The following is a 19328-nucleotide window of genomic DNA, read 5'->3' as shown; positions in this document are numbered from 1 at the left end:
TGGGTAAATTAGTAGTTTTTGAAGACACGAGGGTGAATTTAGTCTTATACTTCTTAAGACACGAGGGTGAATTTTTACATTCCCTGACGCATGCGCACACCGACAGTATGGTATTAGTCGCTACATCTTTTAAGTTATGTAGCGCAAGTAAGGTGTGCGTGAAAATATATTTATTATAATTTTTATGTCTGTGTATATGTCTTCCTCCTTATAAGAATTATTGAAAATGTTTATTTTCAATTAATGTATCTGTCACCGTGATTGTATAATTATGTCCAAGAAATGATCGACTGAATACAAAAGCGGTGGTAGCTGATCGGTAGAGCATTCGCCTAGGGTCGAGAGGTCCCCTGTTCAAATCCTGACAAAGTCATATCCTTTTTTTTATTTTTGGTATTCTTTTTGTTCTTTCTAAAATTAGTTTAATATTTGAATGAAATACAAAAAACTGTTTAAAGTAGATAGGTATATTGATTTCGTTGAAATCATAATATGAAGTTAGATTATATTATAATAGAAGTATAACTTCTTACGTGCGTACAAAGTACACACACATTCTTTTTTTTACGATTTTCGTCAATATTTCTAAAACTTGAGCGTGAACGTTTAACGTGAATAATGTTCTACACAAAAATGTTCTACATTGAATTTTGAATAAAAAAGGTCCTATGCATAATTATTCTAAAATCGGCGGTTCCGGAGTTACGGATGGTTTACTGTAAAGAGACCGAAATCATTAGACCGAAAGCAGTAGACCGAACTCATTAGACCAAAAAGCACTTTACCGAAACCTCACTAGACCGAACAGCAGAAGACCGAAAAGCAGTTCTTTTTACTTGTCGCAGTAAAAGAGATAAGACTAATGTAATTACAACTAAATGTTATTTGGATGGTTATTATAAACAGTTAAAATGGTGTTAACGTCACTCTACCCTTAATTTATTTTTACCTTCACTAATTTGTTTAACGGATGAAAATTATTTCATATCAGACTGCACAGAGTAACAATTTACACAGTCTATATATAAAATAATACAAAAAAATACAATAAACAAAAAGACAGATATACAAAATGTTAGCATAATTTACTGCAAACTTTTTAAATTTATTTACCATTTCGGTCTAATGCTGTTCGGTCTAGTGAGATTTCGGTAAAGTGCTTTTCGGTCTAATGAGTTCGGTCTACTGCTTTCGGTCTAATGATTTCGGTCTAATTGTCGTGTACCGTTACGGATGGTGTAAAATGTAAGTTTTCCATATTTTTTATATTTTTTGTGCAAATTATAATATCATTACTCAGGAAACTAATTTTTTTAACGATATTGTGTTTTCTAAGTATATAATATGCTATTTAAGTGGCCGGTGGTATGTTACTGATAAGCCCTTGAAGGAACGTCAACCTTAAAAGTACACCCTCCTGTAATGTCTACATGTACACCCTTCGTAACTTTGGAACCGTTCGTTTTAGAAGGATTATGCATAGAACCTTTTTCGTTTCAAATTTAATGTAGAACATTTTTGTCTAGAACATTGTTCACACTAAAACGCTTAGTTATAGAAATATAGACGAAAAACGTAAAAAACTACTAATTTACCGAATTCTCCCCGCCACCCCCAAACCCTACTGTGTAACTTTTTACTGAACAATATGTGGACCATATCGAACAATTTGGTGTTGGAGGCAAACTTTTATTTTGGAAGACGGGGTTGGGCCTTTTTTTGGCCAATTATACTTCACTTTGGAACCGTTCGTTTCAGAAGGAATATGCATAGGACCTTTTTTGTTTAAAATTTAATGTAGAACATAGTTGTATAGAACATTGTTCACGCCAAACCGCATAGTTTTAGAAATATTGACGAAAAACGTAAAAACTACTAATTTACTGATTTCACCCCCACCTCCCCACCGCCCCCAAATGGTGTAACTTTTTACTGAACAATATGTGGACCATATAGAACAATTTAATGTTGGATAATAACTTTCACTTTGGATGTCTGGGTTTAGGTCTAGTTATACCATACTATTGTAATGCGTGTGACAAATAATGGATGAAAGGTGAAGCTAAATGTTAGTGGATGGCAAAAATCATGCAGTGTAGTCAGAAGAATAGTTACTTACATATTGGATATTTCCTTGGCCTTCCTCTTTTTTTCTGGATAGGTTCACCAAATGGTTCACCAAATGGACTCACTGAATGAGAATCAGATGTTAAAAAACTGTTTTCTTCAGATTTTACCATAACTTCTGGAGTCAGAATATCTACGCGATCAATGGTCTACAAAAATCAAAAAAGCAATTATAAAAAAATCCAAAATTGGTATTTTTAAGGGGGTAGGCCCAAAATTTTGGTCCAATGCTATTTAAATGCATTCATTTTTTTCGAATCCTTAGAAAACTAATAAATATTGTTGAAAAATTTGATTATTTCACAGAATGAAAGAGTACATGACTACCGAGGGCTGAAAGTCCCTTAGGATGAACAAAAAGTGTCTTTTGAATGAAATATTTGAAATTAAAAACCACACTAACATTAATGAAAGACCTCACCCTAATCTATACCAAAAGCAAATAAAGATCTTTAGAAAATCACATAACACGCCTTTTAAATAAAATAACCCTACAACTCACTAAACAACTGATAAGTGACGATGGAAACACAAGTAACTCCTCCATTTCTTCTCAATAGTTTTTCTTTTCTTTCTCTTATTCCTTCTTCAAATTATGTAATAACATTCAGTATGATACAGTGGAAATGCGATGAATTTTATCCTCGCCTACACATCTCCCTCCTGATCCTTAACAAACTTAAATCTCCCAACAGTCTTATAAAGAAAGCATTTTTAGAAATTATACCAGAAAAAAATAATGATTTAATTCTGTTTACCGATGCTTCTAAAACTACCACTGGTGTTGGCTGTGCTGTCACGACTAAACATGAACTTGTAAGATCTTCTCGGTTACCTTCAACATGTAGCATTTACACAGGTGAACTATATAGTATTCTGCTGCCATTTAAATGCATCTCTCATCAAAACAGACATATTGCTATTTGTTCGGATTCCCTTTCATAAATCCATTCAATCAATACAAGTTTCACAGACCTCCCATTGGTTCAAAACATTTATGACATTTACCAAAACCTCTCTGCTCAAGATGTAAAACTTACTCATAGTTTCTTGATGTCCTCAGAAACTCATGCAACTTGCCTCCATTGCAATGTTTACCTGACTGTGAAACACATCGTCACCGATTGTAATTCATTTACCATCCTGTATACTTCACTGGATATGAAACCCACTGTTAAAGATGTGCTCAACAATCATACATACAGAGATCATGAAAGCTACATTGTTTTTAAAAACCGCTCAGCTGTACAACGAGATTTAATAAAAGGTTTGTTCCAACCCGACAAGAAACCGTCCATGTAACGATCACTGTCCTGCGCAGTACCATGGAACGTATTATTTCGTTCCCATAGTGATGTAGGAAGAGAATATTCTCGAGAATAGAAACTTGAGAGTTTCTGCGTCCTTAATCGTGCTAAGACTGTGGCGTTTTACATGTCTCTTCTAATGGGACTAGGGATAGAACTATTTTTCTTTCTAAATCTTCCTATCCATATCGTACCAACTTCGGGTTTTCGTTCGTCGTAGCCAATCATGACTAACGATTTTTACTTGACATTTGAATAGGCCAATGACTGCTTTCTGATTCTGTCACACTAGAATATTCTAATGACAAAAACGCAATCTTCGCTACAAGAAGAACACATGGAAAATTACCTCTATTTCCAAAACACGCATTCCTTCGTAGAATGTAACGGCGTATTTAATATTGTGAAACAGTTCAGGGGCGGGTTAGATTTTAATGATATATAACTCGCACAATAAATTAGAAAAATAGATATTTTTCTTGGGATAGGATATAAAATTAATGGATACTATTTAAAAAAAATGTAGCGGAAATTGTAATGCTACAATGATACATAAAAAAGAAAAATGAAAAACGGAAAATGTGGATACTGCTTTTCTAAGTAAACGCGAAACTATTAGTAATCAGTGGCGGCCCGTGAGGTAGTGCCATAGAGCCATGGCACTACCTTGCTAACTATGCAGAAACATATTTTTTATCTTAAAAACATCTTAATGTCCGTTAATTTTTTTTGTGATTATTTCTCTTTATTTTCATAAATTATATAAAATCTGGCAACTGTGTAGCGCAATGCAAATTAACCGACTCTGGCCACCCACAGCTGACCGGATAAGGGATGAAGATTACAAAAATCCCGGTGCCGAAAGTCATAGTGGCTCGCCAGAAAAGAGAAAGATTGTATGAGCATCCTATGTAAGTGACAGAGATAGAGCGGTACTGCACTTTTAATATACGTTTAAATGTGACTCTTCGTGCCAGGCTCGAAAAGGAAGTTAAATAGTAGATCTTAAGATACAATGTTTTAGATCTATTTCTAGTTTCTTTACGCGTTCGCTTGCCGCTACTGTGTTTATTATCTACTACTGTATTGTATATTTGTGTTTATACTCTACTATATTTTTTATTTTGTAATTATTAGTGCGTCGTGATCGTGGGTGTCGTAGGTATATTAAATAATATTTTGATTATTTTCTACGTTTAATTTATTTATTGACAATGAATCAAATTAATATGTATATTAAAAAACTCTTTTGGTGGTTTATCGTTAGAAAAAAAAACTACAAATTAAAGAACTTGGTCGGCCTTTACCCGATTTAAAAATTGAAAAACAAAGTGGAAATGGACAAAAACTTCGCTGTCGTAAGTTTAATAAAACTATTTATGATAAAAATAGCTGGTTGTGTGGCTGCGAACAAACTAATAAACTGTTCTGTTTTGTATGCGTTTTGTTTGGAAGTGACGAGACTTGGTCAAACAAAGGCACCGATGATCTTGTACATATATGGGAGAAATTGAAATCCCATGAAAAATCTAAAGTGCACATGAATAACGTTTTTAGCTTTTCAATGCTTGGTTTAAATATAAAAACCCAATTAAATTCAGCTTATCGTGATACTCTAATTAAACATAATGAACAGGTAGATAAGAATTGATATGTCTTGAATCAAATCATAAATTGTATAAGGTTTTGTGGAGCTTTTGAGTTAGCTCTAAGAGGTCACGACGAAACGAAAAATTCAGACAACAGATGCATATTTAAGGAGTTGGTCAATTTTAGCGCTGAATTAGACAACGATTAAAGGTTCACATTCAAAGTTCCAAATCTTTTAAAGGTACCTCAAAAACAACACAAAATGAACTACTGGAGTGCATGTTAGATGTTTACCACGAGGAAATTAAGAAAGAAATTTAAAATTCTCCTTATGTTGCAGTGATTGCCGATGAAACCACAGACGTTGCTGGTGAATTTCAATTAGTTATAGTCTTCCGATATTTGTGTAAAGGACGACCAGTTGAGAGATTTTGGAGATTTTACGTGCCGGGCGGACATGATGCTAAGTCAATCGCTGAATGTATTTTAAATGTTTTAAATCCCTTATTAAAACATACTCCAAACAAATTAATTGCTCAAAGTTATGATGGCGCATCTGTTATGAGTGGTGGCTTAAATGGTGTGCAAAAAATTATTAAGGAGACATATCCTCTTGCAAATTACGTTCATTGCTATGCACACCAAATGAATTTAATTATAACAAGTGCATGTTCCATCTGGCATGTTATCTGGTTTGTGCTCATTCTTTTCAACGTCTCCTCAAAGAACAAAAATTTTGGATGAGGTGGTTAATCGCAGGCTGCCAAAATATTCCCAAACACGTTGGAATTTTCAATCACGAAGTGTTCATACTGTTCATGAAAATAGAAAAGACCTCATTGCAGTTATGGACATTATACAAAGTACTTCACGTGATTTGTCTTCCATTAATCAAGCGAATGGTTACAAATTAAAGCTCCAGGATAAAGATTTTGTATTTTGGTTATTTATTTTTAATAAAATTATGCCTCACGTAGAAATTATTTTTTATCAATTGCAAAAAGTATGCACTGATTCTGTCAAAGTGAAAAAAGATTTGGAGAATTTTGAAGCAGCAATTTACGGTATAAGGGAGCAAATGGACGTCATTATTGATAATATTCAAGAAGAAATAAACACGTCACAGAGACAAACCGATAATGATAATGATGAACCAATAAAAAAAAGGCGCGAATTGAAGAGGACAGGCCCAGCAGAAAACGGGAAGCCTTAGAGATATGCGATGCAGTTTTGTTGCAAATAAAAACAAGGTTTACCTTCTCCGGACATTTAGTTGCTTCTCATTTATTTATGTCAGAGAAGTTTTCTGCTTATAAGGATAAGTTCCCCGAATCATTTCTTAATGAAACATGCACACAATTTTTATTTTTAAACAAAACTCGGCTTAAAACTCAATTACAAATATTGTATCAGCGAGACGAATTAAGTACTACCTTTGGGGCTGTTCCGTTATCAGTTTTATTAAATGATGAAGGTTTAAAATGTACATTTGAAGAAACTGTTAAACTTTTAAGTATATTAATAACCATTCCCATGTCAACATCTGAAGCAGAACGTTGTTTTTAAATGCTAAAACGAATTAAGACATTCCTCAGAAAGACCATGAAGGAAGAACGACTAAGTGCTTTAGGTATGCTGTCTGCAGAAAGACATTTTGTAAATGGCATTGACAATTTTGATAATAAAGTGAAAACTTTGCCACCAAAAAAGAAAGAAGGATGGACTTCACATATCGTAAACTTTAAAAGTGATATTAAATAACTTTGTGCGTGTGTGTAAATAATAGAATAGTGTTATTTTTATAATTTTCTAAATAGGCTCTAGAGACCAAATCGTAACAACAAACTTCAAGTACATCAGCAGTGGTAGGAAGAATGAAAGATTGACAGCATAGGATTAAAGGACGTGGTGGTCGGATGAGTGCGAGAGACGGAAGCTGATGCGTGATGACGAGCGACTGAGAATCGGGCAAAAGAAGGACATCGGGGAGAAGTCATGCCCTAACGGGCGATTCCACCCTGATGCCCTAGTATGAGAGGGGTGGGGTTTAGCTGGTCCCGGCCACATCGGAGTTACGGAGGGCAGGGAGGTCCGATTTAGGGCCAAACTGGTCGACGTGACACTGATGAGGTTTCAGCTCAGGAACCCAGCACTGTTGAAAATGTTTACCTCCGACGTCTGTTTGCAGATTCCCCACCTAGTGATGAAAAAAAAGTACATCAGCAGTAAATACTGGTGGTAAGTTGAGTTTTTTTATTGTTAATTACTTAATTTACGGAACTGTTTTGATAAATTTTGGTCAATTTCTTGGCATCCCAAAAATAGTAAATATATAGATACATATATAAGATAAAAATAAATGCGCCTATTTTTTTTTTAATTTCTATTTTATATCCTTTTTGACAATATCGTGAAACCGTCACTAAAAATTTAGGCAGCTGCCCGGATTCTGGTACTACCTTCCTAAAATTATACGAGCCGCCACTGTTAGTAATTTAACTATGGAAATAATGCTAGACAATTATTTGTTTAAGAATTTTACAAGAATGTCAAAAAGTGATTTCGAACTATTAATAAATATGATAGGGCCAAGAATAGAGAAGACAGATCAAACATGAGAAACTCAATACCAATCCCAACAAGATTAGAAATTGTTTTTTATTATATACTAACAGTTTTAGTTTAATGTATTTATTCAGGGTGCACTACTCTTCCATTTGTCTCATAGTTACAGAAGTATGCCAAGTTCCACAACTCTGGACGTAAATGTAGTGCATTAATAAATCTTATTGTGATTTCATTTGACCACGTATTCATCTTTTCATTGTATGTTTTGACAAAACCAAATTAAATTTCAACAAAGTACAGGAAATAAAGAGGAAATACAGAGCAACATGCGAAATTTTCCACAGCAGTTCGACTTTATCGGAAACGCATCAGGCACTTCAATAGTGTACAAATACCAGTAAGATTTCGGCCACATGGCTCAGCCAAATGGCGATATTTTCATTAGATGGCTGTAATGTTGCCAGAAACATACCAAATTTATATTTTCGGCAACATATTGCTTCAAACTAGCCCGTCTAAATACCCCTTTAGACGTAGACCAACCCATGACTGAGCTGATGACTCGTGAAAAATAAAATCCCACAACTTCTCATCAGTACATTGAAATGCAGAATGTAGATGACCAGGATGAGCTAATGATAGAAATAGATTCTGGAACCTGAAGCCTCATGTTTTTCTGATTATATCACCATTACTTGCATTATTTGTTGTTAAGAAGAAACTTTCATTTTTTTATGAAATACATTTTGTGTTCTCTGTTGTTTTTGTATTTTGTTTATATACAAAGAACACTGTTGTTTAGTCTCATAATTGTGTATATAATTTTTTATTTTCATCCTCCTCCTATTTCATCTTCAACAATATCCCGAAGTGCGTCATAGGGTTCATTCTCAGAAAATTCTCCATATCGAGAATATTCTCTGATTTTTCATTCTCGAGAATTTTCCAACACTACGTTCCCATGGAAGCCATGGAACGTTAATTATCTAGTAACGTGATCGTTACATGACGGTTCTTAGTTGTGTTGGAACAAACCTATAATAGACATTAGTTGAAGTTATGTAATTATTATTATTTTTTTTTCGTTATTTAGTACGTATCTAATGTTAGTGTTTTTGTATCAATGGCCATAGCTGTCGAGGCACTTTATGTAAATAAATTTAAAAAATAAATAAAAATCACACTAAATATTTTTTTCACCCCTGTATCTTATAACATTATAGAAGTTTTCATGCAATTAAATAGCATTGGACCAAGATTTTGAGCCTACCCTCTTAAAAATATTTGTTTATTTATCTTATTTTGTTATTAATAAACTATTTTTAATTATGGGCAAACTTTTTAAGAGGAGGGCAAGATGAAATAAAAAGCTATCTGGCGGCCAAAAAAAAATTAACTAGAACAACATTTTATAAGCGATTTATTTTGTTTTTGATATTTACGTAACAGGGAACCCATACCATATGCCACCATGGTAAAAAACTTAATTTCAGATTTGAAAAATATGATTTTGACAGAGCCTTGTATATAGTAGATTGTTCCAATGAAAAGGTAAGAAACGCCACTGTAGGTATAAATGAAGTCTTTATTCAAAGTATTCACCATTGGCCTGGGCACAACGATCCCATTGATTAACCAGCCTAAGGATTCCTTGTTCCCAGAACTCCTGTGGCCGTCACGAGACCCAGTCCCTCTCAGCGTCCTTTAGTACGTCGTCGTCCGAGTTGAAGCGCTTCCCTTTGAGATGTTTTTTCAGGGGACCAAACACATGGAAATCCCAGGGCGACATATCCGGGCATGTGACACGCCGATCACTTCTCACTAGGTCGTCCACCTTGTCGATGAGATAGGCCGTGATAACCGTGTTCGCCTGGGCAGGTCTCGGTTCATCAACCAAGCTCTCACGGCCAGCACGAAAACGGGCACATTTGCATTCCTGGATGTCTCACTACGTTATCCCATAGCGGCACAGGCAAATATGTTTGCCTCAAATGTTAAACTGTAACGGGTGCAAAGGTCATTAGTATTTTCTAATCACTGACTTTCGCTACGCACTGTATGTTAGATTCGTTAAATTCATATTTGTTTATCAAAGAATCGTGAGTTTCTAACAGATCTTTCGTATTACGTAATTCCTTCTTAATTCCCACGATCCATGATATTTTTCATTGCCGTCCAAATACCGATAAAGAGTACGTTGTGTGTTTTCGGCTAAGCGTCAAAAGGATTTAACGACTTTTTGAGACAGAGTCTGGAAAGTGTTTATGTTAGAGCTGAAATCTCGACATAAATAACGTCTATAGCATTGATAAAATCCTCAAGTGTCTGAGTTCTCAAAATTAGCCTTTAGAATAGAGTCAGCAGTTTTGGGTGAGAACCAGAAATCTGTTTATGGAAAATAAGCGTTTTTTCATTGGTTAGGCCTGAATAAGAGTAGCCTCTTATTATCATTTTCTCGCTATCTTATTGGTGGAAGAAATGTTTGGTTTATTTCTATTGGATAAACGATCCGATGTTGGTAGAATGGGAGGTAAATTCTTCTTTTTTTTTTAAAGAAGGAACCTTGTAAAAAATTGGGACGAGAAGAGTTAGTTCCATTAGGGCCGTCATCAAGTGAAGTTTAGTCAGGCAGTCAATTTCCAGTTTAGTGAAAGTAAAATGTAGTTACCAGTTTCTTCGGCCGGCTAATAGAACTCAGCCCGGCGATGCATTGCGGTGAAATACAACGTGGCTCCGGCAATTTTCGCTGTTGTTAGGCGAGTGTCGATACGTTATACCACTTTTGGTATCATCTTTTTTTACATGCAGTCAGATCCAGGAATTATGCAGAAGGAGTAGATTTTTTTTGTGTTACTAGTTCAACATCGTAGTTAAAGCACAGAGTTGCTTTCATTGTAGTTTTTTTATTCCGTTTAAAGAACTAGATAACAAATACTTTTTTTAAATAATTTTGTTCGAGTAATGCTGATTTACTATGAGAATGCGGAATGCATACAAGGCTGAATTTTTCTATAAAAATGTTTCTATGAACTATGGTTTCATCAATTATGTACTGTTGCTGTATCAATCATTTATAAAGTGACTTTAGTGAAGTGAAACGCCCTGGACTTAACAACCACCACAGGACAGGACAATGATTGTACAAGGTATTATTTTTTGTTATGTAGAACTTTTCTTTCATTTGTTTTCACGATATATTTGTTTTCATATGAAAGTGTTTTATATATTTTTTATTTGACTGTGTTTTTGTTTTATTTTGATTTAGCTATCTTTCTTTTAATATTTCTATTTTTTGTATATTTTTTGGTTCCCATAAGGTAACCAGTGGCGCCCAATAATTTATTTCTTTTTATTTGACATTCTTACTTTGATTTTTCTAATGTTTTTTATTTATAAGCAAATAAGAGTATATTAATAACATCCCTTAAAGATACATCCCTTAAAGATCCATCCCCACATCTCTTCCGATTCTGAGCTACCGTGGACAATGTTCTCCAAAGTGCATAACACGTCACATCTTCTTATGACATATAAACATCTTGTCAAATTTTATTTTCCATCAACGTTTCACTGGCATTTGACGTGTTAATGTTATAAAACTGCAACTCAATCAGTTCCATTTGAATTCTGGATTAACTGATTCACAATCCACATTATAGGGTATTCTAAAATGTCCAGGTCCTTTTCGGTAACTTTGAAATTCCTAATAATACTTCCTAACTGCAACAGTTTTTAGTCTTTGAAACGTAGTCATTGTTGACTGTTTGGAAAACAAATTCAATTTAATTTCGAAACCCCTGATACGATTCCAAATATGGATTAATTGATTTATTTCCTGGATTTTAAAGTTCAGTTTATTGATGTAACTGAGAAGATCTAAAAAATGCAAAGCCCTAAGCCATACAACACACTCGTCCTTTCCTTCATCTTCCATGTAAAAGATGACTTCGTTTTTTAGATCCCGAATTCGCTCCAAAACCCCTCCTTCACTGAGCCATCTTAATTTTGTGTATTAAAGTTGTCCTATGACAATTAGTTACGAAGTTAGTTACTTTTTGTAATGAACAGCTTGTTTGTTTTTAACAACTAAGAAACCTAATTGCAAGCGGCATTTGAAAGATCAAGGACTGAAGTTTGAATGTAAAGTTTAAAAAAGATTGCCTTCTAACAGAGTCGTCTACAGAGCTTCAAAATGTGGAGCTCCAATTCGTTCATCTTGGAGTACTTACTGGAGGGGGTACTTAAGAATTCGGGATATAAACTATATCTCCAGTTTTATTTGATGAATTTTGACGTTTCTTTTTTTAAATCGTATGTTCTCTTTTCGCACATTTGAAATGTGCCTTTTATAAAATAAATTTATTGTTAACTTCACGATATAAATTGCTCAAACAATATTCGACAAAAAAATTTTGAAAGGTATTGTTAGAACGATTTTTATTGGAAAACATAGGAATATATCACTTAAGCTTAAATTTACACTAAATTTTGTAACTAATTGATAATACTAGAATTGTTCATAATATTTCAATAGGATATAGTCCGATATAGGTTAATTTAACATTCAATTTATTAACAAACGGAATATTGGTATTGTACGCAATTTTAAAAAGAATCATCAAAATTCATTAACACAAACGGGAAATGTTTTATAACTCTAATTTGAAGTTCATATTTCATTTTTGGAAATCGCCGTTTTGAAAAATGGGTTTATAATGGGTTAAAAGAGTTATGCTAAACTTAGAATCATGGTAAGTTTATTTTTTCTGACATGCTACTGCAAAAAATGTTTGGGGTAAACCAATTAAATAACTTTTAATCTAATTAATGAGTCACTCTGAAATTTCAACCACATTTTTGTCAGCATAAGACCCAACTTTAATAGTTAGATATTAATAGGTCTGGATCCCGCGTATGAAAAAAAAGTTGATTAATAGCAAGCTGAAAATTTGTTAATAGCTTAAGGGTGTCTAGTCGGATAAACTTTGATATATGGGAACACTGTAACAGGGGCAGTTTTAATTGTGGAACAGGTTAAAAATTTAGAACGGTCAGACCACGAAAACGGCACATTTATTTTGTCCGACAGAACAGACTTAAACTCTCCGAACAGAGATTAAACTCTCATGCAAAAATCAGACTGCTATTTATCACCCGTCATAATTCCTGTCATTTGACATATTCTACATGTTCCACTCATAAACGCCCATTTGGTGATAAATAGCAGTCTGATTTTTGCATGAGAGTTTAATCTCTGTTCGGAGAGTTTAAGTCTGTTCTGTCGGACAAAATACATGTGCCGTTTTCGTGGTCAGACCGTTCCAAATTTTTAACCTATTCCACAATTAAAACTTCCCCTGTTCCAGTGTTCCCATCTATCAAAGTTTGTCCGACTAGACACCCTTAAGCTATTAATAAATTTTCAGCTCGCTATTAATCAACTTTTTTTTCATATGCGGGATACAGACCTATCATATTTATTGAAAATTAAGAATTCTTAGGTTTCTAACAGTGTTCTGAGCAACAAATTAGTAAATTAATTTAAACATGTTTTATCAAACAATTATAGCAAATTTTTCTGGTTTCATGTTTGTTGTTATGCTCTAGGATTTCTTGTACTTATTTTTTCAAAGCCTTTCTTTCTTTTCTTCTGCATACTCTAGCTTTATTCTCTTTTCGTTACAAATTTCCGTGATATTTCTAATGTTTCTTTGAAGAATTTGAAGTGTTGGAATTTGAAGTGTTGGTGTTCAATCACAAATTAATCCCTTAATTTGTAATTTAACATTAATCTTAACTTCTTAATATTTTATAGTTTCGCCGTGTATAATTGTGAAACATATCGATTGATATTTTAATCACCAGTTTATTAAATTTCCAGCAAATTGAATGAATTGATACGTTGACATTAGACATCTTTTTTAGAAAGGATGTGGTCAATTTGATTGGTTACGTTGGTTCCTGGTATTTTCCACGTTCCTCTATGGATATCTTTTCTCTGGAAATTAGTACTCACAGCTACACAATTATTTACCTACTGCTGCTAACTGTGCAACCCTAAGTCCTACCCGACTATGCTTTGTTTTTAAATCAGGAGGAGTTAACTAATAAGACATATTCACACCCATTAATACCACTAGGAAGTCACCAAATACACCTCGTTTTTGTGCTTGATCATGTTGGTGTTCGATGGTAATCCATAAATATTACATTATACTTATATGTCGCTGAATTGTAGTTATCATAACTGTAAGCAAAAACATAACAAAAATAGAAAGGAGCTGTATATTACACAACAACAAAACAAATTGGAGTTATTTTAGATATCAAGTAAATAATCAAATCAATTTAGACATCCCACTAAAGACCGATAAACAAATCGAACAAGCAGTAGAACATTTTAACACAGTTTTACAGGAAGCAGCATGGAACTCAACACCATTACCTACAAATCGACATATGAACAAACACTGTTCCAATACAATACATGAAAAAATAATTGAGAAAAGAAAACTCAGAAAACAATGGCAATTATCAAGATCACCTCAAAGTAAAACAAACCTCAATAAAGCACAAAAAGACCTAAAAAAATTGATAATAGCAGAAAAAAATGCAAGCTTTGAGGAATACCTACAAAAACTAGATGCAACTCAAGCTACTGACTACTCGTTATGGAAGGCCACAAGGACTCTACGAAGGCAGAACTATACAGTCCCACCACTAAGAACACAAACAGGACAATGGGCGAGAAGTCCTCTAGAAAAGGCCGAAACATTTGCGACACACCTTAAAAAAGTCTTTACACCAAATGAGGGAAATTACTCACTACAAACTGAAGAAGAAATTATTTCGATACTCACAAAACCTTATCAACTAGAACTTCCTGAAAAAAGATTCACAAAAAATGAGGTAAAAAATATTATACAACACAACATCGATCCAAAAAAGGCTCCAGGATACGACCTGATTACAGGAAAAACTCTTCAGCAACTTCCAGAGAAAGGCTTCCAATTTCTGACACAGTTATTTAACTCTATAATGAGACTAGGTCATTTCCCATCACAGTGGAAACTAGCACAAATAACAATGATACTAAAGCCAGGAAAAGAACCAGAAAATGTACAGTCCTACCGTCCTATTAGTCTTCTTCCAGTGGTATCCAAAGTTTTTGAAAAGCTGACACTTACTAAGCTAATGCCTATAATAGAAAACAAAAAACTAATACCACCACACCAATTTGGGTTTATAAAACAACATTCAACAATACAACAGGTACATAGAATTGTAGAGAGAATCAACGAGGACTTTGAAAATAATAGGTACTGCTCGGCGGTATTTCTGGACGTAAGTCAGGCATTTGATAAAGTCTGGCATAAAGGCCTATTATGTAAACTAAAACAGAATTTACCTACAAATTACTATATACTCTTAAAGTCATATATCACCAACAGAAACTTCCAGGTAAAGTATGAGAATGAATACACAAACATACAACAAATTCTCGCTGGGGTGCCCCAAGGAAGTGTACTAGGACCTATATTATACCTTATATTCACTGCTGACTTACCGACAGATACACATATCACTACAGCCACATTTGCGGATGATACGGCAATACTATCATCGAACAAAAATCCCAAAATAGCCTCAGAAATCTTACAAAATAATCTAAATAAAATTCAACAATGGATGACAAAATGGAGAGTCAAAATTAATGAAAACAAATCGCTACACCTAACATTTACCACGCGTAGGGAAACATGTCCGGCTGTATACTTAAACGGTAAAGGAATCCCACAAGGGGATGAAGTCAAATATCTAGATATGTACTTGGACAGAAGATTAAACTGGAGGAAGCATATATTTACTAAGCGAAAACAACTGGGTCATAAGTTAAGAACCATATATTGGCTGTTGGGCAAAAAATCAAAACTATCAACTGAAAATAAAATATTAATCTACAAATCCATCCTAAAACCAGTGTGGACTTATGGGATAGAATTATGGGGAACCGCCGCACATTCCAACATTGAAATCATACAAAGATTTCAGTCCAAAATATTGAGATCAATACTAGGAGTTCCATGGTTCATAACCAATGAAGCCATCCATCGGGACGCCGGACTACCATACGTCAAAGATGACATCAAAAAGTGCGCGAAAAAACATACAGAAAAACTTAAAGTGCATCCAAACGTGTTAGCAAAAAATTTAGTGAATAAACCGCGTACTGTTCGTAGGTTAAAACGAAAAGTTCCGTTAGAGTTAAGTGAACAATAGGTACTAAATTAATGTGTATAAGTTTATGTCAGAAATAGTCAGTGTTGTAGGCTAAGTTTTAAAAAAGGATGCCTCCCTACATGTCATTCCTAATTATTGTCAGTCCTATTACTTATTGTCTGTTATCTACCTAAACATTTAGGTTTAGATTGTATAGATAGATTGTAATAAATGTGGGGTTAAAAAAAAAAAAATGTCCCTAAAGAGTTCTAAAAACCACTGGCTTTTATATAAAAGCAGGCTAATTTCAGCTAAAAGGAAGGCTAATCAGCAGGCTATAAAAACAGGCTAAATTAAAGGAATAACGCAGAAAACGCACAAAATCGTAGATATGACTTAATTAATAGTGTCAAAATTTCATAACAGTGGAGTAAACTTGCCTGAGATTGGACCAATTACAAACAAGCATTACTGCTCGGTAAATTTGAATTATCCGCCTGGTTTAAAAACAGAGCATAGCTTATACTGAGTCAAAAAGATATGAATACTTACATATAATGAATCAGGTCCTAAAGCATCATTTAAAGCTCCCAACTCATGAGCTTTGTGTATGTGGTGTTTAAGTTTATCGTGTCTTGAAAAAGCCTTATCGCAATGCTCGCAAGCAAACGGTCTTTCGCCAGTATGAACCAGTTGATGACGATTTAAATGTGAAGCTCTTTTAAAACTGCAAATACGAAAACTGCATTAACGACATAAAATGTATAAATGTAAATTTAGTTAACATAAATAATCCACGAAGAAAATAAAATTCCTGTTAGTGCAGCTGATATGTGAAACAATTGTGCATTTGATGATAGAAGCATATAATTTGGACCACATATACTACACATATAAAGGTTCAAATTTAGATTTGAGGCCACCTCAGATTTTGCCTGTTGCAAAAATGGCGCGCATTCAAAATGGCGACTATACATATGTGACTATTATCACGATAACTTTTGAACGAAAAGTCCGATTTCAACCAGATTTGGTATATAGGTTCTTTTTTTGGTGTATAAGATCGAGCTCTTGAACCGGAAGAATCGGTTTAGCAGAAGTTGTGTTTATCCTGATTTTTTGTAAAAATATGTTGTTAATTTTTTCAATTCTTTCACCCTGTATATATTAATTTTTCAAATAGGTTATACCGGCGTTGAAAAGAGCGTAAAAATATTTTTTAGGAAATATTTTGAACTCTTTAGTTATATTAATTACCATTTAATAAATGCAAACATATCTTCACATGTAGGTACCTATGTGCGGCAGAGTCGTGCAAATAATAATACAAGAATTATTGTGCATTTAATGGTAGAAGCATATAATTTGGATCACACATACTACACATACAAAAATTAAAATTTAGATATCAGGCCATCTCAGATTTTGTCTTTTAAAAAAATGGCGGGCATTCAAAATGAATCTGCCGCCCATAGGTACATGTGCACATACGTTAGGCATTTATTCAATGGTAATCAACATAACTAAAAAGCTTAAAATATTTCCTAAAAATATATTTACACTCTTTTCAATGGCCGTATTTTTGAAAAATTTATATATACAGGGTGAAAGAATTGAAAAAGAAACAATATATTTTTACATAAAAAACCAGTAAAAACACAACTTCTGGTAAACCGATTCTTTCGGTTCAAGACTTCGATCTTATTCATCAAAGAAAGAACATATTTACCAAATTTGGTTGAAATCTGACGTCTCGTTCAAAAGTTATCGTGCTGTTAGTTACATATGTATAGTTGCCATTTTGAATGCCCGCCATTTTTGTAAAAAGAACAAAAACTGAGATGGGCTTATATCTAAATTTGAACCTTTATGTATGTATTATATGTGGTCCAAATTATATGCTTTTACCATTAAATGCACAATAATTCTTATAATATTTGCACGAATCTGCCGCACACAGGTACATGTGAAGATACGTTATGCATTTATTAACTGGTAGGTAACATTACTAAAAAGTTCAAAATATTTCCTAAAAACTATTTTTACGCTCTTTTCAATGGCGGTATTAACTTTCTGAAAAATTAATACATACAGGGTGAAAGAATTGAAAAAAAAACAACACGTTTTTACATAAAAAATCAGGAAAAACAAAACTTCTGGTAAACCGATTCTTCCGGTTCTAAAGCTCGATCTTACACATCAAATTAACGATCCTACATACCAAATTTGGTTGAAATCGGATATTTCGTTCAAAACTTATCGTGCTATTAGTCACATATGTATAGTCGCCCTTTTGAATGCCCGCCATTTTTGTAAAAAGCAAAATCTGAGATGTCCTCCCATCTAATTTTGAACCTTTATATGTGTAGTATATGTGGTCCAAATTATATGCTTCTATCGTTAAATGCACAATTCTTAAAATATTTGCACGAATCTGCCGCACTATGTAGCTGGCTGTATACCATAAATCACAAAAATAGGAGATTTATTGTAAAAGGTATATTTAAAATTCCCTAAATAGGGTTACATTAAAACAGAACGTTTTCGGATTAAGAAATCCATCATCAGTGTTACAAAAAGCTAAAAACTAGCATGCCTGAGCCACCAAAATGTTTTGGGTAAAAACCCTTTAAATGTTTACAGTTGTGTTATTTTACATGTTAATATAAATGCTTAAAGATGTTGCAGATATACCTGGATATTACCCAGGACAACAGGACTCTTCCCACGTGGTTGGAATTTGAGGATTAAAACCTCACATAACTATTGAAGTTCAATGGCCAACTGACGACAACGGCTAACTTGTGACTGCGACTGTGACTGCGACACGCAGCACTTCAATGTGCTGTTCATTGCATGTTCAATGCGCTTTTAGCGGCAGTTTCACACAGCACAGCAGTTCACTGTTATCACAGTGACTGGTAGGTAGGCGTGGTTTGACTGTCACCTTTTTTTCGTTGTGAATCATACCACTTCGATCGAAGTAGATTGCTACAAGAATTACTGCGATAAGTAGAAATAATTCTAGTTTTACTATCGCAGTAACTTATTTATAAAATAAAAACGGCGAAATCTGTAAAACACATTACGTTCTCGGACGAAAAACAAATGTTTTTATTAATTTAAGAGAAAGGATGGAATTACAAAAATGCGGAAAAGGTGGGTATATATTATAGATGAAGAAACCATAAAAAAGAAGATAGCATTCATAAGAGCAACGTATCTACTAGAAAAAAAGAAAATTCATGATAGCCAACCAACAGGACTGAGCACAGATGATATTTACTGTTCAACAGTTTAATTATTCTGTTAATAAATGATTTTCTATGTCAAAGCGAGGTCTGTTTAACGGTGTTTTCATCCAATATATTTTTTATTGTATATTCGTTTCGCCACCGAGGGTACTTTTTTTCCATAATATTTTTTTCTTCAATAGTAATAAATAAATAGTTACACCATCTACAACTTTTTTTTATTCGACGCCATCTTTAAAAACTGACTGTTGTTTCATTTGGA

At 33.8% G+C, this 19328-nt stretch overlaps 1 protein-coding gene across 4 annotated transcripts in view; it reads right to left on the bottom strand.

The window, feature by feature from the left end:
- The window catches only part of LOC114329654 (zinc finger and BTB domain-containing protein 8A-like), a 184604-nt gene that overhangs the window by 73025 nt on the left and 92251 nt on the right, over nucleotides 1-19328 (bottom strand). For all 4 annotated transcript variants that reach the window (XM_028278836.2, XM_028278834.2, XM_028278835.2 and 1 more), the window contains exons 4-5: nucleotides 16365-16539; nucleotides 2120-2276 (exon numbers count right to left, since the gene is read on the bottom strand). In XM_028278836.2, the coding sequence (XP_028134637.1) occupies nucleotides 2120-2276; nucleotides 16365-16539 (332 nt within the window). The remainder of the gene's footprint in view (nucleotides 1-2119; nucleotides 2277-16364; nucleotides 16540-19328) is intronic.

This window comes from Diabrotica virgifera, chromosome 7, assembly GCF_917563875.1.
Source record: "Diabrotica virgifera virgifera chromosome 7, PGI_DIABVI_V3a".
Classification (NCBI taxonomy): domain Eukaryota; kingdom Metazoa; phylum Arthropoda; class Insecta; order Coleoptera; family Chrysomelidae; genus Diabrotica; species Diabrotica virgifera.
Note: the sequence above shows the minus strand (reverse complement) of the source record. Positions and strands in the feature narration are given on the sequence as shown.